Raw genomic sequence first — 27,432 nt, forward strand, 5'->3', positions numbered from 1 at the left:
AGACGGAGCAAGAGGGAAACACGCCGGGCTGCTCCAAGGATATCACGCACATACTGATTCATGCAGATGGGAGAACCGACACACCGTATTCAGGTAAGAGCCAAAATGTGTTTTAGGGGGTTGCCTTGAGCACATATAGCTATACAAACACACAGAGCAGCATGTGCAGCATCCATCCTCATCACAGGAACACAACACTGGCATGATTCCTGCACTACGCGTGTGTCTGAACATGAATACACACAGAGCTTTGACATCATTACGGATGTGAAGGTTAAATTGAAGCTGGGATGCATTTATTGAAACACCACATGTATTGATGAATAATTAAGTGTCCCGTAGGAGCAGTTGAATATAAACCAGTATCAGTACAGTGACAAATGAGGACAGCAGAGGAGTCTTAAAGCCTGGCTTTAAAGAGGGTGGCCCCTGCTGTGTCCATTCACTGGGATGGGATGGGTGTGGCATGTAGCAGCAGACCACTTGTCCTCATCATAACAGGCATTTTTTTTTCACCCTTGGAGCTAATGGCTCTCTGTGCACCACCCAGATTCTGCTGATGGAGCTTTGACAGTAGATTCGGGTGGTCTGGTACAGAAGAAAATTTCACTCGAGCATGGAAATATGAATGTCGACATTCATATCACGAACAGCCTGGGTCAGCTGCACAGATTTAGTTTATTTTTGGTTGTAAATTGTGTTGTTATTTTATAGAGTGCACAGAAACAACATGTTTTTCATTATATGAAAGCAGCAATGTAATGTAATTAGCCAGAATCACTCTTGTAGGAGTGCCCTGTGTTTTTTTCCCATAGCTATAAGGAAAAAACCTGGATCCTGCCTGGTTCATGCATGTATTTTTAATTCAGATTACGAACACTTGAGCGGTTACCCCATTTCTGCTGTCCTCACAGCACCCCTGTAGGTGTATATTTGTTTTTGCAGAACCTTCATGTTTTTCAGACATACAGTTATGTAAAAACAAAAATACAGCCTCTTACATTTCTAAGATTTTTACATATCAGGACATAAAAAAAATAATTTGGGCTTCATCAGGTTCTACAATTCCTCAAATATAACTTTAAACACTCTACAGTGTTGCTGCAGTTCATTGGGGTTTGTGGGTATTTGTTCATGCACAGTTCTCTTAAGGTGCCACCACAGCGTTTCAGTCAAGTTGAGGTCTGGACTTTGACTGAACCACTGCATGACTTAGAGTCTTTCTTTTTCAGCCATGTTGTAGATTTGCTGCTGTGTTTGCAGTCATTATGCTGTTGTTCTGTTGATCGAAGCTTTAGCTGTCAGACAGATGGCTTCACATTTGACTCTAGAATAATTTGGTACATAGAGGAGTTGATGAGCGACTCAGTGGCTGCAAAACAAGGCGAAATCATCACGCCTCCACCACCGTGCTTGACACTTGGGGTGTCCTGATATGCTGTGTTTGATTTTCATTAAGCGTGGAGCTGTGCATTACAGCCAAACACCTCCAGTGGACATTGTTCCAGAAGTCTTGTGGTTTATTCAGATGAAGCTTTACAAACTTGACCCATATTGACCCATCAGTCTTTTTCTATTAATATAGCCATAAACTTTAACATTTAAAATGCTAACCAAGCCCTGTAAAGTCAGAGATGTAGCTGTTGGTTTGTTGTTGTTTTTTACTTAATTTGAAGTTTCTCTGAGCATTGCATGTTCTGAACACTCCAGGGAAGATTGGCAGCTGTCTTAAATGTTTTCCACGTGTGAATAATCTTTCTAACTGTAGATGATAGACCTTAAAGTGTTTAGAAATAGTCTTTTAAGCCTTCCCAGATTAATGGGGAGACACAGATGCTTCTCCAAGATCATGGCTAATATCTTTCCTCCCTTGTGCTGTGTTAACACACATCTGAATGATTGGGACCAGCAAACTGCCAGATCTTCAGTTTATCAAACTTCATTTGATTATCAGCTTCTGGCTGTTACCTGTCCAGTCAGGGTGTAGGCCATTTTTATACACTGCTTCTGCCACTTGGTTTAGTTTTTGTTACGTAAATAATAAGGTGGTGTAATATGTCATCTGTTCTTGTTCATCAGAGGTTGCTTTTAAAGAGCCTGCTAAGGACCAGATTACTGGATTTTTATTTATATGGGATATAAAACATTACAACTGAAAGAGGCTGTACTTGTAACATAAATATAAACCAGAAACTGAGTCACATCTCCTTTTTTTATCTGTTAGTTTTTGTCTTGATTTTCCTTTTTCCATTTCATATTTGTCTACTTTTGTATTTATCTTAGTCTCACAGAAATTATTTCATTGCTGATTGAGTGGTGTACAAAAAAAAAGAATATTTTGCCCCTAAACTTAAAATTACATTTTTATCTGCCGCTCGCTAACCTCTCATCCATTTCTCTCTTCACACATTTTTCAGATCTGCAGTGACAGCTCTGCTTAATCAAGTTAAAAGGCATCACACAGGAAGGCTTTCATTTATCAAATCATCAGTGTGAAGACGCCCTGTGGCCAAATCAAAGTGCCACCAGTTCGAAGAGCACGTCACCAGATGAACTGTTTCTTCTGAAATGAGTGCGATTTGCTGGAGAGAAAGAAGCTCACTGACTCATCTCTGTGTCTGACTTCTCTCTGTGAACTCTTCTTTTTTTCCCCCCTTTCCAAAAGCAACCGCAGTAAATATTTACATGCCGTGTCTGGCAGCTGTATGAGATGGAGAACACCAATTATGATTCTGGCTTTTTGCTTCGTGGTTAAGCCTTTCGAGCCTTGCAGGCAGGGTTGCATGTGAATCTGTTGTGTATCTGTGCGGTGCATGCAGCTTGACAAGTAGCTTCACTTTTGGTTTTACGTCATTTTTTGGCGAACCACCCTTTTTGCCACTTATCTATTTTTTTTCACTGCCTTTTATAGAAGAAAATACTGATTCACATTCTTGGGAAACAAGCATAGGGGTTTACAGTGACGCTGATGGTGTTTTACACTCATTAGCAGAAATTCGATACTCGAGAGCTCCTCTTCAGAAACATGACATAGAATAACTATTCAAATGTATTTAACACTGCAAATTCATTTTGCATTTTACCTGCATAATTTATGATGATGATAGTATTTATATTTTTATGCCAAAACCTGAACAAAAAAAATACACCGTGCACTTTGAAGGCAGAAAAAACACGGGAACCAAGACAAGGCATGGAAATGATTGATGTTGATACGTCTTAGGTCCTGTCTGCACCTGCCAAGTGTGTTGGTGAGTAAGTCACTATTTACCCTGAGACCTGCGTTCTTGTATAGAGTCACTGTGCATATCTGTGTAATCTGTCCCCTCCACTGTTTGGAAACACCATGGGCTGTGCCATGTGTACGCATCTGGTTGACATGTGGACTGTGAGGGTGAGCAGGACTGGCCGCAGGGCTATGGAGCTCACCGCCTATCCGCAGATGCTCCAGGGAGACTACCATAGAGTGACGGGCCTCCACTACATGTCGTCCTTCTCTGATGCCGAGGACTGCTGCGACGACACCAGCTCAGGCAGCTCAATCACGCTGGACTGGCAGACACAAGGAACAGGCGGCTGACCCTCATCCAAGAAGTGTTATAATCCAAACATGTAAATAAACGTGGATTCGTGCACAGAAAATGTGTATTTACAGTAAATGTGGTGATGCTTCCTGTTTTCTTTCAAATCTATACTCTCAGACAAAAGGAAAAATATGATGTCCAAACATTTGTCTAAAATCTTAAAAGCAAATGAAGGTTTTACATGTTTTTAGTAATTAATACAGGTTTTAGACTAAGACTCCTTTAACATTAAGTTAGTGTTTACTTATTAGAGCACCAGAGATAATATAATAGCAACTCAATGTATTCAAATATGACAACGTGGTCAAGATGTCAGAATGGGTGAGAAGGGGAATGATCAAAGTGACATTGAATGGCTGGTGAACCCAGAAGGGCTGGCTCTGAGTATTTCAGAAACAGGTGATTTACTGGGATTTTCCTGTCCCACCATCTCTTGGGTTTACAGAGAATCATCTGAAAAAGAGAGAATTCTGTAGCAGCAGACGAGCACACCGCTCCTGTCAGCTAACAGCAGCAAACTGAGCCTAGAGCTCACACAGCCTCACAAACGTAGGAAAATAAAAGACTGGGAAAAACATTGCTTGGCGTGATGGGTCTCCATTTCTTCTGCAACGTTCAGAATTTGGTGTGGCATGAAGACATGGATCCATATAGTCTTGTAGCAGCGGTTCAAGTGACTGAGCGTACCGATCTCCTGATGACTGCTTACAGAGAGATAACGCACCATGTCACGCAGATTCAGACAATCTGCTTCCTTGATGTATAGATATAGTAAATGGTACTTATATAGAGCTCTTGTCTAACATCCATAGAGACACAGTATGAAAAGATACAGTTATTTAAAAAAGTAACTCCCTAAGCATGCAATATTTAATTATAAAGTATTAGAGAACAAAGTAAAACAGTAAAAGTAGCTCCAAACACACTTAAGTGCAGTATTAATTCATTAAAAAACAAAACAAAAAAAAAACTTGTCTATGTAAAATGATGACTAATCATGGTGTTGAGCAACTAGGCTACGAACAGAGGGCACAGCTGGATTGCATCAGAAATGTTCTGTTGTAACCTCTGATGGCGTATTTTGCTAGCAGTCCTACAGGAAGTAATTATCTTTAAAAAGTTCATAGCATGTTTTTTTTTTTTTTTTGAAGGAGTCACATAACATGACTCAGTTTCAGATCATTCTGTGGAGTACACTCTTTCAAAAGAGTTGAACCAGAGCCATCCATAATTGAGTGAAAAAAGTAATTGGTGGGGGTGAGGACAGGCAGGGACAGTTTTAAATATAAAGCTGTTGGTGTTGGATATATCGGAAAAAATTAATTGCATTTATTGTGTGATAGATGAATGCTAACAAGTTTAAATATCTCAATAAATCTTTATAAACAGTGGACCTATTATGCCCCCAAATCTCCACCCCCCTGTGTCAGCTGCAAAACAGACAAAAAACAAACTAAAAACCAGCAAAAAACGATTTAAACATAAAAAACAAAATCACAAAGAAAGAACAATACAGTATCCACATCTCCACCACAGAGTAAAACAGTGCGATGTGGATTATTAAACATTAGGTCTCTCATTCAAGTCTCTGTTAGTAGCCTACAGCGGCCCCCAACACCCGGGCCGTTTGGTACGGGGCCGTGAGAGTTGAGGTTCGGGTGTGAAATTTATGGTTTTCAGGGTTTTTATCGTTAACTCATTTTCCCTGGGTCTTTTCCCGTGTTGTAGTTGTGTGTCTTATTTTGAAAGAAATATTTACGCGTTACCATAGCGACCGGAGAGCATTAAGGGGCAGAGAGGAGGACGTTACTCTCAATGTTGTTGGCGCATTTAAGGAGGACGCTGCTAATTAAGTTACACTGTAAATATAACAATAAACGCAAATTCACTAAGTACCAATACAGTTTTTGTCTTGGTCGTATCATTTTATGTTGTTGTATTTATCCGCGACACCTTAAAGACATGAAAATATTGTCTGACATTAAACCGTCCGTGATGCAAAAAAGGTTGGGGACCGCTGTGTTAGTACATGAGTTAATAACTTGATCAACAAATCGATTTACTCTGCCTTATAGAAACCTGCTCACAGCAGGATGATTATGTTAGCTTAAATGAATCAACACCCCCAAATCATAATAACTATCAGAATCCTCAAAGCATAGGCTGAGGACGTGGTGTGGCAGCAATTTTCCACACCAGGCTATTAATCAACCAAAGACCAAGACAGACATAACTCATTTGAAAGCCTGATGCTTAGTCTTGTCCACCCTAGCTAGAAAACACAAAAACCAGTCTTATTTGTTATTATCTATCGTCCACCTGGGACTTACACAGAGTTTGTCTGATTTCTCAGACTTTTTATCTAATTTAGTGCTCAGCTCAGAAAATAAATAATTATTGTGGAAATTTTTAACATTCATGTAGATGCTAAAAATGACAGTCTCAACACACACTGTCAACACAGATGGTCGCCCCTCCCTGAGCCTGGTTCTGCCGGAGGTTTCTTCCTGTTAAAAAGGGAGTTTTTCCTTCCTATTGTCACCTAAGTGCTCGCTCATAGAAGGTCATATGGGTTTTTCTCTGTATGTATTATTATAGGGTCTACCTTACAGTATAAAACGCCTTGAGCTGAGTTTCGTTGTGATTTGGTGCTTTATAAATAAAACTGAATTGAATTAGAAGAAAACAGGGCCAAAAATATTGGACAAACTCCTGTAAATGGTTCCCATGAAGCTAATATCGGTGTGTCGTGTGTTTTGATCATTTCAGTAGTTTTTGTGTTGCTTTTTGGTTAATTTTTTTTGTTTTGTTTTGCCGTTGTTTAGCGACCCTTTGAGGTCATTTTCTATCCATTTTTTAGGCATTTAGTCCCATTTTATGACAGTTTTCCATCCCTCTCATTGTGGTCTTTTGATTGATTCTCAGAGAAGAAGATTTGGCCCAGAGGTTTAGTTATTCACTCATTACACTAAAATAAAACAACAACAAAAAACCTCTGCCTCTTTCTGACTCCACACTGCTTTTGTTAGAAAAACTCAGTTCTGTTTGTTGTTAGGCGTTGTTTCTTAGTGTTTCAGTATGCAGAGCATTTTAAAGTGCGTGGGTCTGGGAGGGGAGGCTGTGTAAATACAACAGTGATCAGTAGTGGGCATGGTTTTTTTTGTGGGTGCTAGGATCTAGCAGAAAATGAAAAACAGCAACAACAAAAGAGTGATTAGGAGGTAAGACTGTCTACATTAGCCTACTTATTTAGCTTAAAGCATGGTTGTTATGGGAACACTGCAACTAAAAAAAATATTATTTCATCACTTGTGTTTACACATTAGTTTAGGGTTTATTCTTCTTCAGATACCGGCTTCTATTCAAGAAAACTAATAATACAATATAAGAGGATCAAGTAATCTAAAACTCAACATTTTGCTGACTAATAACAACTTTTGATTAATTCAGTACATGTTGTTTTGGCAGTGAACATAAAAGGAGGAAACGTGACACGCTTCAGCAGAGATCCACCCAGTCGTTATCCACACCTGAGGGAAATCAAGCCGGTGCACCAATCAAATCCTCCCATTCTCCCTGCAAAGCTCTCAGACCACAAGGACAAACTGTCTCAACGTAAGTAACAAGTAATTTTTCAAAGTTTAAGGGCGGGTAGAAAAGAGTGAGGCAACACATGAATCATGCAAATTAGAATCAAGTGCAGCAGATATCTGAAACAATCTTTCAAAAGTTAATAGGGGAGACCGGGGATAGTTGTAACGTGGGTCAGTTGTAACACTTCAAATTTCTCCAATCAGGGCTAAGTTTCAAATGATGTGACTCATCCTGTGCATGCCCAATTCAGTTCTGCTATCACATGTGAAAAATCAGCACATTTTGTCAAAAACAGACAATTTAACACCAAAAAAAGTAATTTGTATGCCAAAAAGTAAGTTTTTCTACTTTATTTCAATTTCTAATAGCATTATCTGCTTTGCAGTTAAAGTCATCAAACTTAAATTATGTTATTTGTATGTCTATGGGGATATATTCTGTGTAGGTCTTTAGTGCTAATGTTTTAGCCGTTGGCTGTAATGTTAGCTAGTTCATGGCTATAGGAGTCTGGGTCAGTTGTAACAGCAACAGTCTGGGTTAGTTGTAACAATAATGCAGATGTTAAAACTTACCACACTATTACTTTAACTTATATTAAACAAGTTGGGGCAACGACATCAGCAGAGAGAGGTTCACTGGTCGCATTTGTATATGTGGTTAATGCCATTGGCAACACAATTCCTCCACTGTTTGTGTTCCCACACATACATTATGCAGACCTCTGTGTCAGAGATGGACCAGTAGGAAGTACTGGTAGTGGAAATAAATCAGGATGGGTGCAAGAAACAGATTTCCTCATCTTTCTGAAGCACTTTGCAAACCACACCAAGGTATGATAAAAAGTAATGGAATTGCGATGCTGGTGAACAACTACATTTTTTCAGCTTCATTGTTATGTTCAAAATTGGTGCAAGAGTTGTAGGTTATAATGCCCACTGAGCCAATGAGGCCAAACTCAAGGAAGACCAACCAAAATTAATGAAATATTCAGTTGCAGAAAATTCCATAATTTGTCTTTTTTGGGGGGTTGGAATATGTTCAAAAGCTAGATTTCTGCATTCTGTCACACACACACACAGCTACATAAATGGATGTAAGTGCATTCATGTGTTGAATAAACAAAGATTACATGTTAATATTTTGTTAGTACCCTTATTTCATTGTGTTACATTTTACCCCAGGATATGTTACAACTAACCCAGACTATAGGGTTAATTGTAACATTTCACTCTTTGTGTTTGAGACCATACCATGCAATGGGTAATTGTGCTGCAGAGAAAATAGCTGTACTATTTAATAGCAGAGACATGTAAATACTTTGCATTACATTTTGAATCCACTACCTTAAAAGAGCTCCAATTTACAGACAGAAATGTCAAAAATGTTACAACTATCCCCGGTCTCCCCTACAAGTGGCAAAAACGGTATGTCCAGCCAATGTTTAAAAAGAAAATAGCCACAGGAAATTTCAAAATCTGACCATTGTTTTCATCTAAGAAACAGCTGCAGAATTTCATCCACTGGATAAATTACAGAGCATTAACTCTGACTAAAAGTGGGTCAAATTTCTTAATCGAAAAACTTCGTCAGTGTTCCGTCTAATGATGTTACGGTAATTCTAGTTGCACAGTTTTGTGGAATTCCATTTTAAGCCTTTGACAGCACTGTGACGTATACAGCTAGGTTCACACATTCACCAATGGCAATAGAGTTACTGTTTCAAAAACATTCATGTATTTGACACGTAAAATTTCCTTTACCCTTGATTCAGCTGCCTCATGCCCGCACCGAGTTCATGGCAGCCTATCCCACACACTGGGTGAGATATCAGATATACCGTGGACGGCCGGCATATTTACCTCCACAGCTGCTATAGAAACACAATTTAACCTGAAAAGCAGGTCTTTGAACAAGTTCAGGATTAAAACCTTCTTGCTGCAAAGCAACGTTTGCACCACAGTCTCTACTCCTATCAACTCCAACCAGTTGCGACAGATAGCCGCCCCTCCCTGAGCCTCGTTCTGCTGGAGGTTTCTTCCTGTTAAAAAGGTTTTTTCCTTCCCACTGTCACCAAGTGCTTGCTCATATTGTGGGTCATGTGATTGTTGGGGTTTTCTCTCATTATTATAGGGTCTTTATCCTACAAGGCAACTTTTGCTGTGGTTTGGTGTTATATGAATAAAATGAAGATGAACTGAACCACAGTGCTGCGAGGCTTCTCGTTATATTGGCTAACTCGTACTCATACCCCAAGTTGGGCCACACGTCTAATCTTCTGTGAGAATGAATAAGTTGGATTTTTTTTTTCCATCATCACACTGCAACCTGCTATCACAAACACAGTTTTTAGACTCTGACACATTCATGCACATACATCAGGAGGGACTTAGGGTTGGGTGTCTTGCCCAAGGACACTTCAACATACAGACTGCAAGGAGCTGGGGATCAAACCTGACCCTCTAAATAGTTGCAAACCTGCTCTAAATTCTGGGGGGAAAAGGTAAAAATCATACGTGAACATGTCAAATTTTGGTATTTATCCTCCAAGATAACGGAAGGAGAAAACTATCAGGCTCAATTTGAATGATTAAATGTGCTACCTGTTTCCAAGCAGAAGAACAAAACGTACCTCCACCATCTGAACATGTTAAGTGTAGCCTCCAGGAAGCAATTCTGGAATTCACAGAAGTTGTGCATGAATGAGAGTGCTTTCATCATTACCGTGAGTGGGTGGAGGCAGTGCTACAAAACGGCCTGCCCTCATTCTCACTCTCCCTTTTATTTCAGCAGCACGCTGCAATCTCAGAGTCCTCCTTTAAGTGCTTTTTCCTCCCCTGCTCTCGCTGCAACTCTGCGTGGATTACAGCAGTCATGTTAAGAAACTCTGTTTTCTCCTGCTTTGTTTTCTACGGCGTGCTGCTGGTGTTAAAGATGTACGTAATAGCGGTCATAACGGGACAAATAAGACTGCGTAAAAAGGTGAGTGAGCTCCTGTATATGCAGCTTGAAGTTAAATGCTGTGTAAGTTTCTCTTCTTCCTGTTTGTTCTCTGGTGGAAAGCTTTTTTTTTTTTTATTGTTTGTTTTTTCGCTTCTTCCCTGAAAGGCTTTTGCCAACCCCGAGGACGCGCTGAGACACGGAGGTTTACAGTATCACAGAGAAGATCCATATGTGGAAAGATGCCGGAGGTGAGCGTGCAGACGGGGTATTTTTTGTAAGACTAGACTGCTTGTGTTTAGGGGGATGGAGGGTCGCAGGAGGATGATTTAAAAAAAAAAAAAAAAAAAAAAAAAGGAAAGGAAAGGGGAAAAAAAGAGAAAGTTTTGGATTGGATTTAAAATCCAAAAACTTTTTGGATTTTAAATCCAAACAACAACAACAACAACAACAAATAAACTCCCTTGTATTTGCTGCTTATGGCAAGTATTAGTTATACTATGCATTCCCATTGCATAGCTTTTACTTTTTGATTTAAAAAGGAATTCAGTACACTGCATGAAAACTGGTTCACTCAGGTAGATTTCAAATGCGCACAGCATTGAAGTACTCGAGTAAAATACCCTTGCATCATAAAATGAAAATTTTTCTACAGAACATGAATGACGTGCCGCAAGTTTTCTCCCGCGCAGATATCTGTCGCAAACCCGATAAAGTGTAGATTTATTTCCAGCGGATTTGTTCTCTTTTCTTGTGGGCTACTCCTCCACTGATGTTTCAGTAGCTTGTAGCACTGTGTGCGACAGATTTGTTTAAACTTGTCAGAATATGATCTGAGACAGGGGAGAGCAGATGTTTTTCTTACTAGTAAACTTTCCCCTCTGTCTGTCCTGAAATGTTTTTTTTTCTTTTTTTCTTTTTTTTCCTCCTGAGAGCTTGTGGTGGGAATCAACTCTGCACCAGGGGGAAACACATTTAAAATTTCCATTAATAACTAATAAAAATGGCTGCAGCACGACGTATTCCATGTCCAACCTTAATCATGTCTTTTATGTGCCCTTTTTTGTTTGTTTTCTGGGCAAAAGGGGATTATGATGGCGAGTGTCCTAGAACAATATTGTTTAAAAAGCTGCTTCAGGTGGGTGGAGGGGAAACAGGAAAGAGGTGATTAGAGAAGGTTGCAGAGCCCTTGCTTTGGCTTGAGATAGTGCTAGTGTGGGTTAAATGCATATTATTTTAGTCACCCTGAATATAAATCTTCCAGGAATATCACAGGAAATCATTACCCCGTATCATAGTCACTCACGCGATGTAGTCACTTTACTGCATCATAGGTAGCTGAGTCACACAACTGTGGAAAACAGTTGTGTGTCAGCCTCCGTGTGCTGACTTCTGTCTTTCTTTTCAGAGCTCATATTAATGACATGGAGAACATCCTCCCTTTTCTCTTCTTGGGCGCCATCTACTCCATGACCGGACCTTCACTGTGGGTGGCACGGCTTCACTTCCTCGTCTTCTTCATCTGCCGTGTGCTGCACAGCGTTGCCTACCTGCTGGCCCTGCAAGCACCGACCCGGTCCGTGGCCTACACCTTAGCTCAGATTCCCTGTGTGTCCATGGCCGTACAGATCCTGATGGCAGTCAAATCATATGCCTAAAAACACTAATAAATCAAAAACAAAATAAATCCAGGAACAAGGGACTGAACTAACAGCTGTGATCTGAGACTCAAGACGGCTCATTATGTGTGACCTGTGTCAGAAAGTAGTGGGAGAAGGATTCCTGTTGCACTTCCTGTAAAGACAAGTGGAAGTGCAATACAAGGTCTCTGATAACACCAGTGCTGGGTTTTGAGATTGATTATCAGTATTTTTTTTCTTCTTTTTGGCAAAGTTTGAAATATAACAGTGTCTTATAAAGATATCTGAAGCTGACATCACATGCAGTAGATGCAATCGAGGTTGTTGCTCCCTTTTTCTTTTCTTTTCTTTTCTTTTTTTTTTTAAAGCCAGGAAATGCTGAAATTTAGAACAGGCTACAGAGATTGAACTCAAACAACCTGGGATAATTTTCCACCTCTGCGCTCCACTTTGGCCACTGATCTTTTGTGTTTACACAAACCATAGACCACTATTCATGTATTGTCATGCCACCCCATGCTTTTGTTTCTTTGTGGATGGATGCATGTTCCTGTGTCTGTTCAACAACAGCATGATGGATCCTGGTATGATGATTGATATGCTGAAAGTTTAAATACACTTGATGCTCTTTGTGTGTGTGTGTGTGAGAAACGGGTTCAGAGTACACGCCTTGCAACAACCTTCTGAGGAATTTTCTAGCGTATAATTGTGTGTAAATGTATCTGTGAAGGCACTTGGTGAGTTTTGTAATTTATTCAATTTAATGTTTTTGAAAGGAAAACTTGTAGACAATAAAAACTATGCACATCTAAGCACACCCAGCCTCTACCTTCACTTTGTGCTAAATGAGTTGTTCTTTTAGATAGCCTTGTGCTGCAGAATTGGTATGTTCTGGGGATAGGGGGCCCCACTTTATGTGCGAGAGTGAGATGATCCAAAAGGCACCGGCAGAGTTCCAGCATTCCTTTGATTGTTATGTAAGACCTTCTGCTATGCTGTGCTCATTTTCCCTTTCTTTTTATTTTCACCCTGAGGCCAGGAGGGAGGTGCTGGAAGGCCATATAGAAATATTTACAGAAGGTGCCCAGTCATGCTTCCACACTGAGGAAAATGAAAGTTTGTGCGCCAACATAAAATGTTTTTCCATCAGTGATTACGCTTGATTTGGCTTTTCTCACTCTGGCGTGAAACTTTTTGCCCAATTCTCGGAAGATGTAATTTCGTTTCCAGTGATTTTTTTTTTTTTTTTTTTTTTTTTTTTTTTTTTTTCCTCCAACCCAGTGATCATGACTAAGCTCGAACTTACAGGAGCTCAGGTGTTTTTGTGATTTAAACAAAATGACTGACAAGGTGGGAGGACGGGGAAAATCCTTGGCTTTTAATAACAGAGCATTAACAATATGTGTAATCTGGTTGAAACATAAAGCTGGCATGCCAGTGACAGGGGTGTGTCTGTATCCTTGCATGCGTCAGTGTTGTCATAGTCTCAACGTGCCCCCCCCCAGCCCTCGAGGGTAAAAGGAAATGTGGTTCCTGACCTCCTACCTACACTTCTCACTGTAATACATAATTTCCCCTAGTGATCAATAAGGTATTCTGATTCTGAATAAGATCAGTGTGAAGTAAAATATTTTTCGTTTCCCATGCATGCTGTTTTTTTTTTAAACTTCTGGATTGGAGGAAAACGCTGACAAAAGCTCTGTTTTTGCTGCTGTTCGCTGTTAAGGGAGATCAGTTTACTTTGGACCAAACTTTCTTTTGTTTTAGAAGTGCAGGCTCTCCTGTGTGAGATTAAAAAAACAAACTGGTCATTTTAGTAAAGCTACATAAATATTTACCCCCACCTTGTGGACACACAGAGCACTTCTCAGCCAGATCTTTTCAGCTTTCACTCTTCAACCAAATGGCGATCGTGGCTCAAAGAGTTGGCAGTTTGTCTTGTAACCGGAAGGTTGCTGGTTCCAAGGTTGCCGGACCCAACGACAGTCTCGATCGTTGTGTCCTTGGGCAAGACACTTCACCTGCCGCCTACTGGTGATGGCCAGAGGGGCTGATGGCGTGATATGGCAGCCTCGCTTCTGTCAGTCTGCCCCAGGGCCTCCACCAGTGTGTGAATGTGAGAGTGAATGAATAGTGGAATTGTAAAGCGCTTTGAGGGTCCCGAAAAGCGCTATATAAATGCAATCATTATTATTATTATTATAAATTTTTGACTTTGACTAGTAACAGTACATAGACACCTATTAGAGTTATTAAAATAATAGTTCACACCAGCTAAATAATTATCTAACACTTTTCTAACACCACAGAATCTAAACTTGTATAACTATGATGTTCCACTGTTCTGTGTCTTATTTCAGTTAAACTGATTTATTTAACTTTACATATTAATGTCAATATAGGCAACATGTGGGCCTGAAAGGGCCCAATGCATAGTAACTTCAAAAAACACCAGTACATGCAAACATAGTGTTAAAGCACACAAAACACAACGGAAGTTAAATAAAACACAACGGAAGGAGAAAAAACATTGCTCACAAAAAATGGGGATTTTGAGGAGACAATAATGTGACGGACCAGCTGCGGAATGGGCAAGCTAACAGTAAACGGCTAATAGCAAACATCTATCTGCAGTATTATATGAACTATGTGATTAAAATACAATTATGTTTCACCTTTTTCTGAGTCACAGATGAATTGCACGCTTCTTTTAATCATGTCTCTGCTCAGTCCTTCGCATGTTTTGGTTTCTGTCACTGCTGCAGCTGTTCTGTCACATTAATGTCCCCCCCCCCGGAAACACTTCCGCTGTGTTTTGTGTTCTTTCATAGCGTTTTCCTGCTAGTGTTTTATGAGATTTTCTCTCAGATTCACTGTAGTCATAACCAAAAAATGCAGAGATTTTGGTCTGAGTGGGTATGACGGTATCACACAGCTGCTGCAGATTTGTCAGATGTGACTCCATGATATGAATCTCCCCTTTATGACATGGCATGCTCTCCTGTTGGAATCAGCCATCAGAAGATGGGTACCCTGTGGTTATAAAGGGTCGGTGTTTGACCTCCTAGGACCTGGTGTCTAGACGAAAATACTTAATTTTTCTCTACAAGGGCCTGATATTCACTTGTGAGGACATTATACTGCCACCGTTCTATCAGAATTTAAAACCAATGTCCTCATACGTGGATCTCATTTGTATCAGAAACAAAAATTAGGTAAATAAATAAAAATCTGGTAATTTTTTGTTTTTACATTCCTCAGGTCCCAATCAACCCAAATAGCAAAGAAAATTTTAAAATGCATGCCATGAAAGAGTTTGGGTCTTAGGAGGTTAAACAAGGCTCAGTTGTTAGTGTGCCAAGAAAATATTCACCAAACCATTACAGTATCTGCAGCAGCTTGAACTGTTGATAGAAATCAGAATCCAGCTTACATGCTGTTTAGATCAAATTCTGACCTTATCATATGAATGATGCAGCAGAAATGTGAGACTTATTAGACCAGGGAATGTTTTTCTATTCTCCCATTATCCAGTTTTGCTAAGCCTGTGTGAACTGTGGCCTTGGTTTCTTGTTCTTTGCTGACAGATGTGGCACTCAGTCTGGTCTTCTGATGCTGTAGCCCATCTTCAAGGGCTAACATTGTGTGCATTTAGAAATTCTCTTCTGCATACCTTGGTATGACTTACTGTTGCCTTCCTATCATCTCCATGCTGTCTGGCCATTCTCCTCTGACCTCTAACATCAGCCGTAATCGCACAGAAAACTGCTGCTTACTGGATATTTTCTCTTTTCCCGACAATTCTCTGTAAACCCTAGAACTGGTTGTGCAGAAAAATCCCACCAGATCAGCAGTTTCTGAAATACTGAGAACAGTCCAGCACCAGGAGTCATGTCATTCCCATTCTAATGCTCAATTTGAACTTCAGCAGGTCAATTTGAATACATTGAGGAGTTGCTACACCAGTTGAACAGGTGTATCTAATAAAGTGTTGTGTATGTATGATCCTACAAAAACTCTATGTAGGCTGTAGTAGAAAGGTGTCTGAATGCATAATAATGCATCCCACCCCGTTGATTTTGGGTCTGGTCAGCGAGTCTGTGCTGAGCCCCAAAACCACAAGGGCTGACGAAGCAACAGAAAGCAGCATTGGCCACGTTGTGATGGGCGTTGAAAAGGGCAAGTGAGTAAAAGGTGGTGTGATGCTAGTATCGGTGTTCTGCTGGGCTTTGGTAGTTGTGTGTACTTCGCAATGTACTACAAAGGTAAACATTTACATTGAACCTCATAATCAGATTATTGCTGGGTTAAAAATCCAAACAGAAAGAAATGCTCCATTTAAACAACTCATGAATAAACAACCCCAGACCTATGACTCAGTCAGCTACAGAAAAGAGAGTTAAAGCAGAAATGTATGTTGGCATTTAACCTTAACATTACTTACATTGCTTTCAGCCTGCATATATCTATATCTATGTGTGTGTGTGTGTAAGCCAAAGAAACCACCCAACAGAAATTTCATAAATATTTATTACATATCAATGAACAAAATCAACTACTTTCACAGCAGTGGTCTACAGCACTTGTTTAAAATAACTGCTCAAATAATATTAATATTAATAATAATATAGTTCAGTTTCCTTTGAGGCCACATTTGATACACAAACATTTACAAGTATTACTTGGCATTAAAAACGATGGCGATACAATATTTTAAGACACTTGGTGTTTTTTTTGTCAATTTTCTGTCATTTTGATATCACAGAGAGGTTCAGCAACAGTCTAAACAGTAAATATAGATTCAAATACAAAACCCCCCAAAACAAACTAAAATACCAACCAAAACAAACAAAACAGTAAAAATGCCAAGGGGAGGTAGAAACTAAAGACAAAAATACAGAAGGAATCGTAACAACGCAAAGCGGGAGAAGCAGCATTCCCCGAGTCATCCACCCTCATTTAGACACTAAAGAAGAGTAAAAATCCATCCCGGTTCCTCCTCCTCTTCCTCCTCTTTCTTCTTCTTCCTCTACCCCTTTTTCTGAGTTACGTTTTGCTGTTAGAGGGATTCACGCAGAGGCAGGGAGGAGAACAGAGCAAAGGTGTGAAGAAATGAGAAAAGAAGAGGCTCATGCTCAATCTGAAGGCTGCTATGATGTGAAACAAGCATACAGAGATGCACTAACACCTACATCAGGCTAGTCACCTTTGCCAAACATTTCCCTTTGTATTACTGTCACTTTGATTAGCTTTTACATTGACACAAAGCACCATTTAACCTTTTCAGTGCTGTAATTAGGTGTTATAAAGTGGATTCTTACTAAAATTAAATGAGAAGTGTAGTTGACCCTTTGTGTTAGAACGGATTGTGAGATTCTGTATGAAACTTTTTCTAGATAAAGTAATCCTGATAAAGGTTATTAGTGTTGGAGGTGCATTTACATCACAAGTGGGGTGGATGGTACAGATGTGGAGGTTTCCCATGTTGAACCTGTGGTGGTTAAGTTTTGTCTCCCTCCTCTGGCTGTGACAGTAATTACACAAAGTTTGTTTGACCATGTTTGACCTTTTTTTAAAACCATGCACTCTCACTTGCCAAGTTTCTGCTCTCAGAATTATTTTTATGATTGCTCTAACGCCCAAAGGTGCTCAAGCTGGGTTTAATCATGTGGAATGTCACCCTTTAGCTGATGTGGTGCATCCTTAGCTGTTTGGCATCCCAGACTGATGTAATAATAAGAGCCATTGTAGATACTGATGTTTCCCTGTTGTCAACTCTACAGTAACTGAGCATTAGTGGTTTTATTTTTAATGGATTGCTTTACTCTGTAATCTGAATGTGTGGAGTATAAAATGAGGAGACATTTAAAAGGCCGAGAGGGTTTAATGAAATGAAGGATTGTTTTTAGAGCATATGTAATATTAGAGACTTATCAGTCTCTTTTGAGCCCTCCAAATTTATGGACTAGATTTTTATCTGTATGACAATAACAAAAGATTTTCTAGATGGGCAGCCAATTAACAATCTGATCATAAACCTCTACACTCAGTAAGGAAAGGATATCTAAACTGTGAATTTAACCGTGTGCTGCAGTGAGTTATCCCCTAACCGATAACCCCAGCTGTAAATCAGTGTATTTCTGGACCTCGAGGTGAAAATCAGCAGGGCTTCTGGGCCTTGAAGTTCCAAATTAGACTCAGTGATTTAAACAGCGCTAGCATGGTTATGCTTTCCAAATATACTAATTGTATAAATACATTTAGTATTTTTTAATGAGATGTTTTGTTTTGCACTGTTAAAATTCTTAGTTTCATTTAGGCTTTAATTTTAGTTCAGTAAAAGTCTAATTTTTCCTAAAGATAAAACTATCTTTTAACTAAGTGCACATTTTACTCTACAAAATAAAAGACTTTTTCATTCCACACACAGAAAAAGACAAAGTAAAAGTAATTCACACTTTTGGTTTTGTTTTTATCATCCCTCCTCTATCCATCTAGCCACCGTCTTGTTATAGATACTCCTGTACTTTTTTTTTTCTTGTCTCAGTTTGTTGTTTCTTTACTTTGTTCGGAATTTGGTATCATGTTACAGATCGCACTGTTTCCAAAGAAGTGATTTCTTTGCTGCAAAAAACACAACACTTGCAAGTCATGCAAATTTAAGGTCAGGTCTTTGTTATGGGATAAAATGATTTGTGCATGTGCCTTTGAGATTTTGCCGCCAGCAAGTGAAATCACCCGAGCTGATTGCAGTCGTTGGTTACCACTGTAATCGAACATGGACTACAATCATGGCTGCTACTGACAGACACCAAAATCTGGTGGCTGTTGGACGTCTACTTGAATGGAGGACAGTGGCAGACGGCACTTGTGGGAGACTTCTTCCAGGTCTGTCTAACCTGTTTACGACAGATAAGGGGAACAATATGGGCGAAAATGTGCAGAGCATAAAATCAAAAATCATACTTTTACTAAATATGGGAATAAAATTGATTTTTATAATATATCTATAAATATGCATCACAAGCCAGACAGGCATATACGCCTGCATGTGTGCACTTTTGTGTATAAACAGATGTACACATATGCATATCATACAATACTTGAAAGTGGATCGGAAATAATCACATAATATACAACACATAAGCTCTTGCAACGTCAGAGGGAGTTGAGAATGCAGAGAGTTTTCTCATGCCTTGGTGCACAGATTTACATTCAGTTTGTGGTTTAGGATCAAACCGGCATCTCAAAGCTCTTGCAGAAGTCTGAATGCACCACGGCATCTTACGCAACCTCTTTGGGTTATCTGCTGCGGGGCGACACAAACAGCTGACACACGGCGGCTGAGGGGGGGCACTGCTCATGAAAAAAGTCACACACGCACACAAACATGACTTCAAACCTTCACTGCACCCATCTCGTCCGCTGAACGGGGGCTCAGAATCCCAGGGTATGTAGGAAAAAGCGCCAAGGTATCAGAGCTCAACAACAGAAAAAAACAAAAAACAAAAAAGAAAAGAAGACCAACCAAAACAACAGAGTAAAGGTGACAGTACAGAAGTGGGCGGGCAGAGAAGTGCACGATGGGATTGTCTTCACTTTAGGTCCAAGACATCTTCTTCGAAGGATGTGGAGAGGGAGAACGCACTGGTAAGGGGCGGGCTCTCTGGCTGCAGCACCGCCTTCTCTGGCTCCGCCTCCGAACTGGATGAACAGTGCAGCTGGACATCCTGATCCACTTCGCTGGACTGTGAGGCTAGCCTGTTGTGCACAGAAAGACTCATGTCTCAAGCTCAAGCTAGCATTAAGCAAACATCAAACGTGCAGCTGCTGTTCAGATTTATCACCTGTCGCTGTTTGTGGACGTCAGCGCTCGTACTTTGGGCTCGTCCTCTGTGTTCTTTTTGCTCATCTTTCTCTGTTTCACTGATCCGCTGTCTGATTTCCCACTTGGTTCCTCTGTCAAGCCTTTGTTGGTAGGAGACAATGGAAAATGCATTGGAAAACTCAGAAATATGCTTTTTTTTGCCTTCCTTCTGAGAGCAGGATGGTCGATATCCCATTTATAATTATGAGCTAGATGATTTCAAACCAAAAGTAGTAATTTTCTTGGATTTCATTTAATTTTTTAAACTTTTCAGTTTAATAAATCCAAAGTATATGAATATGAAATTTGAAAGTATTTGAAGGTGGGGACGGATAGAAATGGCTTCTTTAGACAAAAGAGTAAATGTTTCTCCATATGTTAAGCTAATGTTGCTGTAAGTTTACATTTAGTGTAAAAGTACCACATGACAGTGGGATGAATCTCCTCACACAACAGGAAGGCCAATAAGCACATTTTTCCAAATATCAAACTTTTGCTTTTTGCCTATGTTAAAAAAAACACCCAAAACAGGTCTACTTCAGAATTGGAAGGTACACATTGTTTGGGATCTTCTCCTACAAAGCCAAATGTGTAAAGCCATGTGGTGACTTCATATCTCAGATATAGTCTCTAATGCTACAGTCTCGCTGGCGAAAACAGTAGTTAGAGATGCTGCACAACCAAAATGAATGTAACTGTGTGATCTCTGTGGTTTTGAGTGCTGCTTTTAACCACAGTTCACGTCTTGAAAGCAACTTTGGTGCATCAAGATAGTCAGAAAACAGCAATAAGTCGAAGTCAGTCTGCTATCAGTTTGTGACTGAATAAGGTCAGCTTGGAAACTGTATGATACGATTAACTGTAAATCGTTGAAAATCACAAATGTGTCGCCAACTACATACACAGAAATGTAACATTTAACAGAAATTCACATTAACTATTTACATTCAGAATCCAGCAATTTAACTGCAAAATGACACAGGTGCTTTTATATAGGAATATAACCAGAATACAACCAGCTGGAAACCAGTTGAGGCAGGTCTGCTATTAAAAACACACACGTAGATGATGTGTCCAGACTGACTCACACTGATTACAACCTGTTGCCAATCTGTCTCCAGGGAACCTGTGCAATCACTGTGTGGTCAGCTACAGGTTGTGGGTTTTGCATTCTTAACCTCTGGGTTACCAGTTGGTCAGTGCAACTACTTGTAATCGGCTGCTAAATTTCAAAATATTCAATGGACTCACTGGGCAACCACCAATTTTTAGTAGTTGCAAGGAGGTTTATATCATATCTTTGCTCTATTGTGACTGAGCCACTAAACTGCAATAGCATCTGAGACCAATACTGGAGAGTACTTCAAAGATTTTAGAATTAGCACAGTGATGTCTCCCAGAAAGTTGATTCTGTTTATCTGGACGTAGCCTTTCCACTGGGAGGCTGTGAGGTCACTTTCTTGATCACTGATCAACAGCTACTGATCAATGAACATGAACCACTCACAGGGAGTTGGGCAATGGCTGCCTGTCCTGCCTTAGACATCGAAGATACCACATATAATGTAATAACTGAAACAACACAACCAGAAATGAATAAATAAACAGATAAAAGATTCTTAATAGGAGCCTGTTGAGATTCTATATAGCTGTTCTTGCAAACCAAAATGTGTTTGTGGAATTAGCTTTTTTGAGGAAGATTTTAGAATGAAACACAGAGACGACAACTAGATCTAACTAAAAATAAAGGAATCTCTGTGTGTGTTTTTGACTGACTGTGATCACGTCATGTAGCTTTGCTGTTGCAAGTATGCTCAAATGTAGCCGTACCATGAAGGAGCAGGTATGTGAGGGATAATCCAAAACTGCACCAGTGGGCACTAGTTCCATAAAAACAACTTAAATTTCCTATATGGTGCAAAATAATTTTTCCGTTTACCCAGCAGCTCCTTCCGTGTGCGACTGGCTATTTCTTTGATCTCCATGCGGGATAAGGAAAGCGAGTGTGTTGCAGAGATGAGGGGAGCTGGGGCCACCATGGTGGGGGCTGGTGTCGTCAGCACTTTGTTGACCAGAGGGGACTTCAGGGGTCTTTCGATGCTGCGGCCCACCAAGTTACACAGAGGGATCTTAAAAATGTGCTTGCATGTCGCTTCACCTAGGAGGAAGCCAGAGGAAGAGGTAGCAGTGAGGAAGAACAATTGTGGTAGATGACATGAGAGCACACAAAATGAAAACAAAAAAAGAAAGAAGGCTTGGCTTTAGTTCTTTAGAAATTCAAAAACATACCATATATTTTCAGATTTTACAACTAGCAATTGAACCTTTTATTTTTATCAATATTTCAACACTTTTGTATGGCAGTGCAATGAAAATTAAATACTTTATATTTGACTATTTGGCTGCATAAGTTACCACTGGGAAGCTACTGCTTAGCTTAATGTAAAGATGATAAACAGAGGGAAAGAGCTGCCTGTGCTCTTGATTTTTTTTTGAAAATCTGTACAAAAACCCAGGTGGTAAAACATTAACATGTGACTACATTAGTGGTTTCCAAATTTCTACCTCTCATACAGTACTGTGCAAAGATTTTGAAGCATCCCACATTTCTTTGTGGTTTGCTTCTCAGGGCCAGATTGTCTTTCTTTAGTTCCACTTGACTCAAACCTTGGCATATTTCATCATGGTATGCATAGATTTCTTCAAACATTTCCCATTTCCTAGTAAAATATAAAGAAATGAGGGGCTGGCTCAAGCCTTTTGCACAGGCTATATATATTAGGATCACTAATATATGCACTATATATTAACTTGAACTAAATTTACAATACATCACACTCACATACATATCATCTGCAAGCATTTTCAGTGCAGCTTTAGGATACTCCAAAACTCTCACCTGACTCAAAGATTAGGCTTTTTTGAAATTCTGCTGTTGGGTATTATGAAACATACTCTTACCTCTGAGACTCTAATGCAGCGAACGGCATTACACGAGATGCACATTTGTAATCTTTACACTAAACACACTTGAAATAACCAGGGACTGGCGTCAGACATGTAAATATTGGCATCTATCTTGTATATAATCTCTAGAGGCATATTTCCGCCTTTCCGGTGCATTCAGGGACTCTCAAAGATTCAACTTATTAACATTGCTCTTGCATTCTGTGTGCCAGCCACTCCAACTCCAACATGTTGTCGATTTTGTAAAGGTATAATAAGAAATAATTTTATTTCACTGGAAATAAAAGTCTTTGAATGCACCAGTAAGGACCAGTAAAAAACAGATAATGACAGCAAAAGCAAAAGCTTACAAAACCTGAAAAAGCAAAGGTGACACAGCTTGATCAAGTCTTTAACTTTTGTATTTTCGTAGCGCAGTAAAACATCTATGACATCACATGTGGCATGCGTTGCAAAACAGTCAGCTGTAATATTAATTCTGTACATAATTAGGACTCTATGAATGCTGATACAACAGAATCAAACATCCACATTTAAATGAAGCCACTTTAAAGTGATTTATAGCGCTATTTATTGAAACAGCACGCAGTCTTAAAATTAATCTTCCTTACAACAGCGAGCTAATGTAACTGTTCAGTAGACATTTATAGCAGGCCATCTATTATTCAACAGAGACAACAAAGTCTGCTCGAGATGCATTGAATGGATGTTTGGAAGTTTTCAAGTGACACAATCTGCCCGCAAAGCTGCAGTGTGCCCACTGGCAGTGCCAAGCCATTCCACTTGGGAGCAGTGTTGGAGTTCAGAAACTGCACACTGCTCCGATGAGGCAGGCTGGTGATAGTGAATGAGAGTGAATCGAGGCAGAGACTATGCTGCAAAAAAAAAGGAAGGGTCTGTCTCATCTGAAATGTCAGCGGGTGAGAGGAGAGTTAAAGCGCCACTGTGAAAAACAAAGGGTCACTGCTGATGCTTGACAGGTACACTGTGTTAGTGCTGTTACAGATCAGCTCTCACTTGCCGCTGTGTCGTCCGACGGCAAAAGGAAATAGCCAAAGATGCGGCAAGGCATGCAAGTATTTGGAATATATAGTTGCAGAGATCAATATATTCCACATGCGTTTCTGGACCAGGGGAAGTGTCACACTCCTGCACACTGGCAAAAAAAAATCAAAAATCAAATAAACAGTTGTCAGGGATGTTTTTAGTACTAAACAGAGTCAAATTCATCAGAACAACGTGGCGTCTTTAAGCCAGTGGAGGTGGATGGTGGCTAGCAGCCACATCAGTGACATCTTGCTCGCATCACTGATGTGATTACGTCAGATGAAAACCTTCCCAAGGAGCAGATACGGCAGGCGCACAGGCAGTTAAGAGGATGGGATTTTTGTCAGCACCCTTCCACCTTTCTCCACCCCCCCACCCCCCCTCCACTCTCCAAACACCCCGCCCGACCACCCACCCACCATCAGACTGTAGCACCGCTGTTTGGACTACTTTGGATCGAAAAAGAGGGCTGACAAAAGTCTCCATGGCGACAGTGCAATCTGTAAATCATGCTGCAGCAGACGTGTCTTCTCCTTCCCTCTTTCCCTTTTCTTGCTCCTTTTTTGCACCCCCCAAAGCCTCCATAACCCCTCCCTTTCCGCTCACACTGCCTGCATACCTATTCTTCCTCCCCCCCTTCCTGGTAATTTCATAACTCTCTATCTTCATCACCTCTGCCTCACTTTTGTACTTTGAGCTCTAGCACCTTCCTTTCTCCCTTCTCATTCTCCCCTCGCGCTAATGCTTTAATTAGTCGGCAGACAGAAAGGGGGGTGAGTGGGGGTGGGGAAGACATAATGTTCACTTAACATTCAACCAACGTTCAAGTCAACATGCTGCTTCGGAGCAGACAGGGGTGATACACTCTGGGTGCACGTGCATGTTAGTAGGGCAGCGTTATGAGTGTTTTTATGGACAGAGGACAAGTTGTGGGAGAATCCTAAAGTACCTTCAGCATCCTTAGACATGTACAGGGAAAGCTTGGTACCATAGGGGATCCGTATAGAATCTGAACCAGGGATGAAGAAGAGGGTTACACAAACTGAACACACACACAGTAACATACATTTAGGAGCACACGCACACACCCACACACATACATAGTAGGTTCTCTATTATGCCTACATCTTCCAGTAATGCAGAATTATTTGCAAAAAAAAAGAGAATTCCTTTAATAAAAATGACATACATAAGCAGAAATCCTGCACTTGACTAATTGCAGCAGCAACAGCCAGACCTTCCTCCCCATTAGCTTTAATGGAACCTGTAAATACCCACTTCCATCAGGAAAAGACTGCCTGGATGGTGCAGCAGCAGCAGGAACACAAGCTTTTTATTTTTCCTAAGTCTCACTCTTTTCTGCAGTTCAGACTTACATGGAAACCTTTGTGTGTCTTTAACAGCTAGACTGCACTGTCCATCAGTCAGCTGACAGACAGTGAATGACAATCTTGTACAAGCTGTATTAATCTGGAGGAGATCAGGAACAGCAGGATGGGGAGGCGGTGGTGCTGGTGGGGGTGTGTGTATTAAATGGTCAAACATACAATGAAAGATGTCTGGGAGAGTGTGCGTGCTATATTGTAATTATATTGTAACTATAATTCGCAATCGAAAAGATCACAATGATGCTTTTAAATGTTCTTGTCCTTCAACTACAAATCACATTTAGCTAAGGTACAAGCTTTTTTCCATACACCTCATACTACATATGGGTATAAAATCATATGATGCTTGAAAGTAAGGAACGTCGTATCTCAGTAAAAAGTTTGTCCCCTTGATCTCTTGGCAGTATGTCAATGAACGGGAGGCCATGTGGATGCCTGTTTTGAAAAAGGGTGTGTTCAAGGATCCTCCAAAATTCAAGAGTTCACTGCCTGGTGACAACCTTAAAACAAAAAAGGGATTCTCAAACTGTCAGGTCTGAGACAGAAACACTGGAGAGTGTGGTGGACAACCAGTGGGAAAATAAGGAGTGAAACTTTAGTAGAATAAATATGATTTACAGCCAGATCTGTCAGTATTTAGACAGTTTTGTAATTTTCCCTCCATACATCACCATGATGGACAATCAAGATGTGACTGAAGTGCAGATCTTCAGTTTCAGTTCAAGAGATCTAACAAAATATTGCATTACCTCTTCAGTAATTACAGCATTTTTATACGCAGTCAACCTTAAAAAAGAAATCTTGGAAAAATAAACAATAAAAATGACAAAGAGGAGTCACAGAGGGTTACAAGGCAGAATAACACTTTGTAAGTGTTGGTCTTTTTTTTTTTAAAGACAGTGTTTAAATGAAATAAAAGAAGGCATATTCTGCAATACTCGCTGTGCTTATCTGTCTGTTTCCTACAACAGAGGTATCAAACATAAGGCCTGAGGGCTGGAATTAGACACAGACTCCAATCTGACCCACTGGGCAATTTTAACAATGTGAAGGAATAAAAAGGCATACATTTTGGAGTTTTAACTATATTTCCACAGGTTTTGGAGCGTGATAAAGACCTCCCCCATGGGCATAATACACCAAAGAAAATATATGAATATATAAATAATTAACCGACAGGAAATTCTCTTTTTGTTTTTTCCCCAGTGGGTTTACAAATAAAGGGCAATGACAGAACCAGAATGTTTTAGGCCATTTTACACATTTCTTACACTTTAAGCCAAAGGTTTTCCAGATTTCTTTTATTTACAACAGCAACATTTCTATATCATATAGAAAAACTGAGATGTGTTGTTGAAACTGCACTCCTTTTTCTTATATTAAACTATTCCAGGGATTAAATGTGTAGTTAAAGTTCTTTACACTAACAGAAAGGGTTTCTGTCCGGCCCACTTAAGATCAAAGTGGGATGTATTTGGTTCACAATGTAAAATACGTTTTTGACATCCCATCCCTGCCCTTCAACATAGATTAGCAAATTTAATCTAAAGCAAAGTTTCAGATTATGAGTAGGTCCTTGAACACACCAACAGGCAACATTTTTGTACCGGTTTTGGCTTGGTAACAAAGATAATTAAACAAAGGCACCTAAGTCTTTCTACCTCATGTTTAAGTGCCGCAAAAGTCATTTTTTAAGCATAAAATTTGTTGAATGAATGACTTTTTCTCTGAAATAATTGTAAGAAAGAAGGTCGGTAATAAATAAAAGTAACCACATTTGTAAGTAAAATTAGGGGTTAAAGGGCCGTTGACAGGATACCTATTTGTCTACTGCTACTCTAAATACCCAGCAATGAGGACATTATAATGTTTCTCATAAAAAAAAAGATGATGGCAGAAGTGATTAAAGAAAAACTTACTGTCACAGAAAACTGCAGGTTATCAACCTGAACTAACGTACACAAATGTTGCAGCGCTTGAAGCTAAGAGAGACTCCAAAGTCAAACATCCTGTGTGGGTCTTACCATCGCCGAGCGGCGAGGGGAACATGGGCATCTCATAGCCGGTGGGCGTCTGTGGGGAACTCTGGGAACTGGTGTCTCTCGAACTGCAGTTGGAGGCTGAGCTCACTGGAGCCGATGAAACGAAATAAATGTCTGACTGTGGGTGGAAAAAGCAGATGCAAGCAGAGAGGGAAATGAGAGGGAAATGATGGACGTGCAGAGAAGGCAGGAAAACAGAAAGGTTTGAAGCAGCAGGTGAAAAAGAAAGAACAAAGAATCAGAATGAATCATTGGATCTCAGGCGCACTGTTCTGTTTGCAATTATCGGAGTGTATAAATCATAGTTGTATTATTGCTTTTGCAGCCATGCAGATTACCAGCCTTATTTCCCACAGGGATAATAAA

The 27,432-nt window shown here is 40.0% G+C and overlaps 2 protein-coding genes across 3 annotated transcripts in view; one reads left to right on the forward strand and one right to left on the reverse strand.

Moving 5' to 3' along the window:
* Positions 1 to 9,984: 9,984 nt before the first annotated feature.
* ptges (prostaglandin E synthase) lies at positions 9,985 to 12,555 on the forward strand. Its single transcript, XM_085358423.1, has 3 exons — positions 9,985 to 10,157; positions 10,284 to 10,366; positions 11,524 to 12,555. The coding sequence occupies exons 1-3, from the start codon at positions 10,050 to 10,052 to the stop codon at positions 11,771 to 11,773; spliced, it is 441 nt and encodes a 146-aa protein (XP_085214549.1). The 5' UTR covers positions 9,985 to 10,049; the 3' UTR covers positions 11,774 to 12,555.
* Positions 12,556 to 19,350: 6,795 nt separating this feature from the next.
* The window catches only part of garnl3 (GTPase activating Rap/RanGAP domain like 3), an 87,112-nt gene continuing 79,030 nt past the window's right edge, over positions 19,351 to 27,432 (reverse strand). Inside the window, exons 27-31 of one of the 2 annotated variants that reach the window (XM_085358425.1) lie at positions 27,049 to 27,184; positions 24,586 to 24,645; positions 21,562 to 21,780; positions 19,603 to 19,723; positions 19,351 to 19,516 (exon numbers count right to left, since the gene is read on the reverse strand). In XM_085358425.1, the coding sequence (XP_085214551.1) occupies positions 19,351 to 19,516; positions 19,603 to 19,723; positions 21,562 to 21,780; positions 24,586 to 24,645; positions 27,049 to 27,184 (702 nt within the window). Of the gene's footprint in view, positions 19,535 to 19,602; positions 19,724 to 21,561; positions 21,781 to 24,585; positions 24,646 to 27,048; positions 27,185 to 27,432 lie in introns of both variants that reach the window. The other variant, XM_085358426.1, reaches the window with a different exon arrangement.

The sequence above is a fragment of the Diplotaxodon limnothrissa genome, linkage group LG7 (genome assembly GCF_057381915.1).
Source record: "Diplotaxodon limnothrissa isolate DT_005_m linkage group LG7, D_limnothrissa_male_GT1.1, whole genome shotgun sequence".
NCBI classification, from domain to species: Eukaryota; Metazoa; Chordata; class Actinopteri; order Cichliformes; family Cichlidae; genus Diplotaxodon; species Diplotaxodon limnothrissa.